Here is a 9851-nt window from a genome sequence, read left to right as displayed (position 1 = left end):
TGAATTACATATTGGCAAGGTTAAAACATTTAAATATCTGGAACATGTGCTATCTGCTGATCTCAAAGACAATCTTGACATTGAACGGGAGCGTACAGCGTTGGCAGCAAGGAGTAATATATGGGCGCATAGGTATGCTCGTTGTAGAATTCCATTAAAACTCACCCTTTTAAAGGCTTACTGAGAAAACTTCTACACAGGCGCACTATGGGTGATCAATATATTAACAAATAAATAATTTAGGATGCGTTCGGGTCTGCCACGCTTTTGTAGCGCCTCAGACGTATTTGCGCAGGCTCAAACTGATGAATTCTGGGCGATCCTTCGGAAAAGAACGGCATCACATTTACGCAGATTGCGAGGCAGTAGGAACAGTAGGTATCCTCAGTACAATAGATAACTGTACTCAGTCGCAAATTGTTAGGCAGTTTGTGCGTACGCTTGTCGGCTCTTGGAGACACGTCTATGCGTAGGCTGTTTATTTACTTCATTTTTAATTTATTTTTATTTGTTATTGGTACTAAAATTAGTCTTTAAGTTATACTTACTAAAATGGATCTGTGTTATCTAAATGGAATGAATTATTATTATTATTGTAGGCTGGATTCTTTATCGACTATCATTTCCTGATACAGTTAATAGTAAATGAAGTTATTATGATGATAATTTGGCCATAACATTGATTATGTTATGGTCAAACGTTGATAATTCAACGATATGGTGAATTTTAACTAGCCACGAGGCGTGAAGTGCCACAGACCACGATTATTATATCTTATAAGTTTTATCTTCATATTATATAGGGCCGACGTTGTTTGCGGAGTATCGTAACAAAGACGTTGCGGCTTAGCCTACTACTTTCAGTTTTGCGGGCACTCAAACTCAAACTCAAAATATCTCAATGTGAGGAATGTGAGGGTCCATGGGCGGCAGAATCACTTAACATCAGATGAGCCTCCGCCCCTATGCCTATTGTTACTATAAAAAAAATACTAAATGCCGTACTTTACTTTTAAGGAATTTTAATTTTTCGACAATTCGTGTGGCTGTAAGAATAGTGTGTATGTAATTTGTTGAATATAAAATGCTAGGCATCAATTATATTCTTATGAATCAGCCAACTGCCTTAACAATAAACTCAAACTCAAACTCAAAATATCTTTATTCAAGTAGGTAACCAAGTACACTTTTGAATAGTCAAGTTAAATTAATCGTAAATTTACATTTACTACCAGTTCGCAAGTCAAGGGCGTAGAGCGGGTAAGAAGAACTGGCAAGAAACTTTCCGCCACTCTTTTTAATCGCCAAGTATTGTCATACAAATTGTTTGAACTGGAGCAATTCAATCCCAAGGATTAGGATCATTTAAGTAGTCCTCAAATTTATAAAAAGCTTTGTTGATTAATTTTCGTTTAACGAGGACTTTGAATTTATTTAGTGATAATTCTCTAATTGCGCTTGGGAGTTTGTTGTAAAAACGAATACAATTTCCATATAAGGAGTGGTTTATCTTTTGGAGCCTGGTTACGACCGTACACTCAAATTAGTTCTATTTCGCGTATTATACTGGTGAAAGTCACCATTTGTTTTAAAATCGTTTATATTTTTTTGGACATACTACAAGGCTTCAAGAATATATTGACCAGATAGTGTCATAATATTTAATTCCTTAAACTTATTCCGTACCGACTCCCTCGGAGAAACACAACAAATACCCCGAACAGCCCGCTTCTGCAGCACAAATATGGATTGAACCTCTGCAGCAGCACCCCACAATAAAATGCCGTACGACATAACGCTATGAAAGTAGCTATGATACACAATTTTAGCCGTGTCCTCATCAGTAAACTGTCGGATTTTCTTTACTGCATATGCTGCAGAGCTCAGCCTATTCGAAAGAGTCTCTATGTGTGGGCCCCATTGGAGTTTACTATCTATTGTTATGCCTAGAAAAACAGTTTTGTCAACAAAGTTTAGTTCACTGTCCTTAATTTTCAGGTTACCAATATCTCGCTTTACGCTAGTAGTTGTAAATCTAATACATTTTGTTTTATTCTCATTAAGCAATAAGTTATTTACATTAAACCAGTTAACTATACGAGAGATAGTTATGTAAGAGTTTATTTTTATTAAAATGTAAAGAAAGCTGGTCTAGCATTATCTTTTCAAAAACTTTGCTCAACGCAGGGAGCACGGAAACAGGTCTGAAGTTTGACGGATCAGACTCACTACCTGCCTTGAACAACGGTGTAATCTTACTTAATTTCATTTCGTCCGGAAAGACTCCACAATCGATACAGCTGTTAAAAATTATAGACAATTCAGAGCTTATTACATTAATAACGGAATTTAAAATGACTGTTGACATACCCCATATATCTTTACTTTTTTTTAAATTAATAAACTTAAAAGTTTTAACGATATCATTACAAGTTATATGTTTAAACTGAAATTTAATATTACATTCAGGTACACATTTTTCTAGCAATGAGATCGCAGCAGCAGGTGAAGAATCTAGGGACTTGGTCGTATTTAGTGGTACATTTGTAAAGAACTCTTCAAAAGAAGAAGCCACCTCTGGGTCAGATTTTATTAACTTCCCTTTAACTTTTAACATATAATCAGTTCGTTTGTCAGACGTTTTACCTGATTCTTCATTTATTATTTTCCAGGTAGCTTTTACTTTATCCATGCTATTTTTTATTTTTGAACTTAAATATTGAGACTTTGCAGTTTTGCAATCTTTTTTGAAATTATTTGAATACAACCTAACATATTCCCTAAATTCCACACTAGTGTTATATTGCATTTCGTCATAGATTTCATATAATTTTAACCTTTTCCTGTGTAGCTCCTCATTTGCCCAGTCACAGAAACTTGTTTTCTCAGAGACCAATAAAGTCTTTTGAGTAAATACTTTCTTGAATTCATCAATAAATGATCCAAAAAAAGTATTGTATAAATTATTAGGGGATGAGTTGCCACACAGAAATGGCATTCTATAGACCAATGCTTCTCTAAATCTGTCCAAACGGTCATTTGTAATAGGAGTTATCACAATTTTCTTCTTTTTACATGTTTTTTGTTTCCTTAATTGGAATTCAAACCATTGACCAGTGTGATCAGATTTAAATCTATTGAAAATACAAACATTCAAAGGGGCTATGTCACTATATATGTTATCTATACAAGTTGCGGTGCTAGCTGTTATTCTTGTGGGTGAATGAAATTGATTTATTAAATTGTATGAACGAAAAAGACTAAGTATGCGTACACTTGAATTAGAATGACAAAGTAAATTGACATTAAAGTCCCCACACACAATTAGCCCTTTATTACACTTTACTAATTTACACAATATCTCCTCTAATACATTTTCAACATTATTATAGACAGCTGATGGAGGACAATATAGACATACAACAATGAATTGCTCCAGTTCCACACAGGAGATTTCAATAGTTAGTTCTACAGAGAGGCTGATAATATCCTTTCTTTCTTTGCATTTAAGTTTTTTACTTATTAGGATTAATGAGCCACCATGAATTGCATTTTCTCTGCAAAACACACTACCAACCCTGTGGTTACAAAAATTAAACAAAACTTCATATTTTTTTAGCCAGTGCTCTGTTATGCACAAAAAGTCTATTTTTTGACTATTCAAGAATAGTTCAATTTCTAATTCTTTATTTTTCATCCCCTGTATATTTTGATGAACCACAATAATTTTTTGGGAATGAATTTTATCACATAATATACTTACCTTTTTATTGCAAGAGTGGTGCTCTGTTGTGATATTATCTAATTTAAATAAATATTATTGGGAATTTCTTCCAAGGTCTTATAATCTAATGCTTGCTCAATAGAAGCAAGACAAGGAGGAACATTTTTCTAGACGTCATTCCGGATCCAATGAGCTATCGCACATAATTTTAAGAGCAGTATCTCTATTTTGTACCATTTTCAACTTGTTGACTAGACTATTAACGCTGGCAGCATTAAGAAAATTGCAAATACTGTATACTTGATTGTAACTACATTATTTTTGTCGATTTTCTTATTACATTCAAAAGTTACTATTAGTTCGTAAAATATTCTACGAGAGACCTCGGGGTTATTTTAGATAAAATACTGAATTTCATTGAGTACACGCAAACAGTGCAACCTCACCCTCTTGCAAAATATTCCTTTCTTTGTAATACTAGAGTTACTAGAACGAAAAGTCTTCTATACGTACCAACGGCTCGCTTATCTCATTATCTGCTACATTGAACGGTCCAGTGAATCTGTCTCGGTCTTACAACTTGATTACGAACATTGATGAAAAATGAAAATATATTTAACAACAATCTTCCAACTTGCGGTAAGTTTAACTTTGTATGTTATGCTGTTAATGAGGTTTAAGATTCCATTTAGCTTTAATCGATATTACTTTTTTAAAAGTTATTATTGTACTTATTGTATTTTTTTGTGGTTGTTTGTTTATTTTTTTCCCTTGCTAGCTTGCTTACGTTCTAATATAGTTGATGTGTATGTGTGTAAAATTTGTGACGTCATATATTCTTGTATAATTTTACGCATAAACGTTGTTTTAGAACTTATAAATAAATAAAATGATGCCATGATTATTGCCAAGTAGTAACGAGTTCGGGCCGAGCTTTATCAAGAGAAGTTTAATTTCGATGCAACATGAAACAGTCTCTCGAAAAATCGATCAGTCCTTTTGCGCGAGGTAAGGATAGCGTATTGAAAAACAAACAAATTAAAAATATTCTCGTATATTTGTCAACCAAAACTAATAATATGTTGTTTCATTTTGAAAACAAAACAGAACTTTAACATTAGGCCTTAAACCATTATCATAAATAACTTAACTGTATAGTTATCCTACTCACCTCCGATTCGGAAATCCGACGACCACTTAAGCTAATTTCTAACATACATAATATAATACATAATCGGTTTATGTTCCTCGCATTTCACTTTTAGTTATTCATCTTCGCCTCAAATGTCTCTTCTACTACTCTCTACACGAGACACGATTTGAAAAAATTTGTACTATTTTGGATAATTGTAATTAAATATTTCATCATAAACCGCTTACGTAACTAAATGTTTCGGAAAATTCAACAATTTAGTATCAAAATATAAACTATTATAATATAATATGCTTTGAAATAACACGCCTAAAGCTAATTCGTATCGATCGTGACACGAGGCTGCGTCCCACGGTTTACCATTAAAAAACTCTCGCTAAAAAGAGAAAAATCTGAATAAATGAAGACATTTTAAAAGGATTGTAAATAGGTGTAAGTGTTAAAGTATTAATATTTATATAAAAAGAGGTATTTACGAAAAAATTCAAAAATTATTTTAATCATATTCCTAATTCCCTATACATTTGAAGGCCTCTGTGTCGAGAGTCTGCGGCGTCGCCTATAAATGTCGAATGCCCCTCACAAAGCGATATACACATCGTCCGGATACACTCTCATAACAACCTATAGGCCGGGCGGGCAACGTCGGTCCGTTCCGTTCATTTGGTCGAATCGGTCGAATCCTTGGACGCGTGGTTTTCGGTATCCTCAGTCTTTTCGCCGTCACTGTAGAATTTTGGCTGAAAACCAACGAAACGTCACGGGTTAACGAGGTCGAGCGAAACGAGCGAAACGAGCGAATGCAATCATACCCGAAAACAGAAAAATAAAATGCAAAAGATGACATTAACAGAACACAGATGTAAAATCGGCATCGACCAAAACTCCAAAAGTCTCAAAAGCGAGCAAACTCGTGAAAATGGCGCGAACGTGTCACAAAACAAAAACTCAAACAAATATCTCTTTAAGCACGACCCCCTGCATCGACTTACACAATATTACTTTGTGCTAAACGGTCGTCACTCTGGTTCCGAATCCGTTTTTGACCGCGTTATAGCTCGTAAAGCCCTAAAAACAAAGATCCGCGTTATCCGCCTCGCCTCGTTCGACTTCGAGCCGGGCCGGTCGGCCTAGGCGATACTTCGAGACGTACCTCGTCGTGTTTGTCCTCGACGGCCGGTCTCTCGTCCTCGTCGTCGCTGTCGTCGTCCTGCGAAGACTCCCCGCCGGAGCCCGTCGCGTCTCCGGCGCCCTTCGCGACGGCGGCGGGCGGAAGGGGCCGAGGGGTCCGGGCCTTGTCCCTGGTGAGCCGGTCGTAGCAGTGCAGGCAGACGCGGAGCGGCTTCTCGCTCTGAGTGCGCAGCACGAAGCGCTTCGACGAGCAAGGCCCGCAGACCACGGCTCCGCACTTGCGACAGTGATGCTGCGAAAGTTGGCTCGTTTCATCCGGGCGTTCTTCTATCGTTGAAATGAATGATTGTCAAACGTTTTCCCGCCCCTTCGACACTTACCCGTCTGTTGAGAACGGTGAACTGCGTCTTCTTACAGTGCATGCAAATGGCCGCTTCGTTGTCCGGCACCCAGACCGCCGCGTGCTCCGAAGGCGGCTGCTTGCCACCTGGAAATAATGTTTTCTCCCGACGTATAGACACGTACAAAATGATACCTATCAGTACTATGTTTCGTGAATGAGGGTCTGTAATCTTCCGAAAAAAGGACGAATCGTATGTATGTATTATGACGTGGCGTAACCGTAGATTTGCGTGTCAAAGTATATATTTTTTTAATTTAGGTAACATTTACAACGGAATATATTTCCTTCACTGTGTTACCCACTCATTGGAAAAAAAGAATACGAGATACAAACGTTAATTACAGAGGTTTGCATGTATTAACTTTCGCTGGCTATAAATTTAAAATTTTAATAAACGTGTTATACGTCGTCGAGGATTTCAAGAGGTAACATGAAATATATTTCTTTCAATGAATGTTTCAATCGTTTACGTGATTAAGAAACCTGTGGCGATCAAATTAATCCCTGTTCTCTATAGGGAGAAGAAGCTGTCATCTTTTAAAATAAATACTCTCTATTCATACAATTCATATTCATAAAAAACACTCACTTAATAATTACCCTTATTAAATGACTGTGACATTACTGGACTGAATTTGATTTCCAAAAATACTTTTCTGTTCCCATAGCAGTCAACAAGTAAGTTGTATGCAATTGTAGTAATAAATAATACTAAAAGTGGGTAAGCTAGATAATGCTATCTCATAATACATCTAAACGTAAAAATTTAAAAAACATACTCTTCCTTAAAAGGTCCTCAATACATTTTTCTATGTGAGCCATCCATTCTTCTTTTTCTGTCGCAGTGGCAGCGTACACTGCAAATGACTTTGATGCTGTGCGTATTAACCACCCGTTGCGGTATTCTGTAATTGTGTTACAAATATATCCATAATAAGCTTGATCTGTTCTAATTGCACTCTTTTGTCGCTATGTGTCAAGTTGTATTTACTCTGCGATGATAAGTAATAAATGAGTACTGTATTTAAAATGCTATTTCTAAAATACCAACTCCAAACTTGTTTAATTTAAGTTTAAAATTAATTCAATAAAATAAAATAATTAACTGTTTTCTTTTAATGTGATAATTAAACTTAATGTTTAATGTATAGATGAAAACTTTGACATGAGAAATCTTTGAATATACTACAATCTTTATAAACAATAAAAGACCTCTTCGGTACGATAAATTATTGTTCAAACAAATTTCTATTATAAATATGTACTATTTAAAACTGGAAATTTAGTCTTAGGTATTTATGTTATTATTGAGTTGACTCAGTGTCTAGTTCGACACTCATTGCCTCAACATAATATAGTATTAGTGATAAAAATTTATATTTATGAATCATGTATGACTCACTCGAGAAAATGCGACAGTTATATTTGTCACTTCTTGTTAATTATGGAAATGCTAAAGCACGAATAAAAAATTTTCAACATTGTAATTACATGTTCAATAGATCCATGACAAAATAGAAAACTGTCACTTTAAGGCAGAACAGTTTTATAATGTTTAAATTTATGAAGTCTGGGCTAAGCATGTTTAGATAATCATAGACAGAAAGAAACATTGTTCATGTCAAAATTCCTGAAGTCTAGTTGCAATACAGAAAAACATGTTTTCCTAACCTGTGACGCCAGATAAAAAATGTATTTATCGCAGATTGTATTTAAAACATCAATTTGAGATTGTAAAACTTTAAGGAGAAAATAGTTTCAAGTACAAAAGCAATTAAAACTAACTAATAAAGTAGAAGTATAAAATTCTAATTTTAAATATACATTTATTTTTTACTTAGGATCACTACAGAAATAAACCCTTCAATAATTTATTGTTATGTGTGTTTTTAAATAAATGTTTGTCCGTATGGTGAAACCAGATTTGCAACTTAGTATAGCTCAAGTTTCCCGTTTCCATCTCTTGACAAAAACTAAGCTCAACTTTGTGCATCTCTGAATACAATTATCAACATAAGTGTTGGATTTTGCCATATGGGAGTTTATACTTAATCTGATTTCTGAATCTCACCCTTATATATATTGATAGGATTTTAGTTTTAAAGAATTTCCCAACAAAACATAGTTCAATCACAGCAAACATTTCATTCCTCACAATACAGTACTAAATTTTTTCAAATAAATTAGTGCATATTATTAATTCAGAACACAGAATCTTCAAATAAATTAAATTAGTAATACATACGGCCTTCATCTTTAAGTGACTCCAGTTTTACTTCTTCCAATGGAATAACATGCTGTTTATTATATTTTTTTTTGTTTATCACAATATTTCCATACACTAGAATGTCATTGAATAAAAAGAATTGTCTGGCTTTAGGCTTTTTTCTGCACATTTTTGTCAAGACACCTTCACCAACCAAGACTCTTCCTTGCTCTGCTAAAGGCTGAAATATTTTCAATCAGATATATAATGGTGTAACTATGCATATATTAGGATAACATTTAAAATATTAGTTAAAGATATTATAAGTAGAAATCAACTTTTGTTTGGAAAAAAATACGCAACCCCAACTACATACTACATTTATTTTTTATTTTATTTTATACAAAAATATACATAATTTAATAAAGTTCTTTGAGAGTACATATTATCACAATAGAGCAATTCTAGGATATTAAATTAATTCTTATAAACAGTTATCTTGAATCAATAAATAACATTGCATGCGAAGCATTAAGTAGATAAAAATTCATATCTATAAGCAAACCCACCCAATCCTCCTACAAATTATTATCTTTCAGTTTGTCGGTTGATAAACTTCGAAAGTTAAACACATTCGAAAGTGGTTACTGTAGATTAAAACTACGTACCTGTCCCGAACTCCCGAAGCAGTTTTCCACCATAGCAATTCTCCTTGCATTAGCTTCACTATTAACTGAAAAAAGTAAACTTTTATAAAGTAAAACTACGGCTGAGTACCAAAGTTGACGTCAAATGAAAGTAGATGAACAAACAATGACAACTATTAATTTGAAGTAAATAAATCACCATTAAAAATATTAGAAGTAGTAAAAGAATATGCTTGAAAATCATTAACTAATTAAAGTCTATTTATTACCTAAACGATCCACCATTATAAAAAGTTTTTTACTTTACAATGAATTCGATAAGCACTTTACACCTACTGCAAATGGCAATAATGAATAAATGACAAATTTGACATTACCAGATTGATGACAGCACAACGTATCGAAAACAGGTGTCAATTAACATTGCTAAAAGGATTCATCATCACAAAGAAGAAAAAGTTTCTGTTCCATATCCTGTTATCATATAAATAGTAAGATATATGTATATTGATAGAGTTAATTTAAAATTTTATCAATATTATTACCTTAAATATTTTTTATAAATTGTTTATTTCTGTTTCTTTAAT

General features: G+C 33.9%; 1 protein-coding gene across 2 annotated transcripts; it reads right to left on the bottom strand.

The window, feature by feature from the left end:
• Nucleotides 1–4762: 4762 nt before the first annotated feature.
• LOC125049165 (pleckstrin homology domain-containing family F member 2) lies at nt 4763–9638 on the bottom strand. Of its 2 annotated transcripts, XM_047648315.1 has the most exons (8): nt 9534–9638; nt 9286–9350; nt 8657–8858; nt 7191–7316; nt 6389–6495; nt 6031–6300; nt 5870–5945; nt 4763–5617 (listed from the first exon to the last, which is right to left on the bottom strand). In XM_047648315.1, the coding sequence occupies exons 1-7, from the start codon at nt 9547–9549 to the stop codon at nt 5886–5888; spliced, it is 846 nt and encodes a 281-aa protein (XP_047504271.1). In that variant the 5' UTR covers nt 9550–9638; the 3' UTR covers nt 4763–5617; nt 5870–5885. The 2 variants fall into 2 exon arrangements, with proteins under 2 accessions (XP_047504271.1, XP_047504266.1); XM_047648310.1 differs by lacking the exon at nt 5870–5945.
• Nucleotides 9639–9851: the final 213 nt, after the last annotated feature.

Source organism: Pieris napi, chromosome 1, assembly GCF_905475465.1.
Source record: "Pieris napi chromosome 1, ilPieNapi1.2, whole genome shotgun sequence".
Classification (NCBI taxonomy): domain Eukaryota; kingdom Metazoa; phylum Arthropoda; class Insecta; order Lepidoptera; family Pieridae; genus Pieris; species Pieris napi.
The sequence above is the reverse complement of the archived record's forward strand: the minus strand, read 5'-3'. Positions and strand labels throughout refer to the sequence as shown.

Excerpts from the sequence above, each read along its gene's own strand:
- LOC125049165 (XM_047648310.1), bottom strand. Across the intron at positions 8,859-9,285 it reads GCTTCGGGAGTTCGGGACAG|CCTTTAGCAGAGCAAGGAAG; the intron begins GTACGTAGTTTT and ends AAAATATTTCAG. Across the intron at positions 6,496-7,190 it reads TGAGGACCTTTTAAGGAAGA|GTGGCAAGCAGCCGCCTTCG; the intron begins GTATGTTTTTTA and ends CATTATTTCCAG.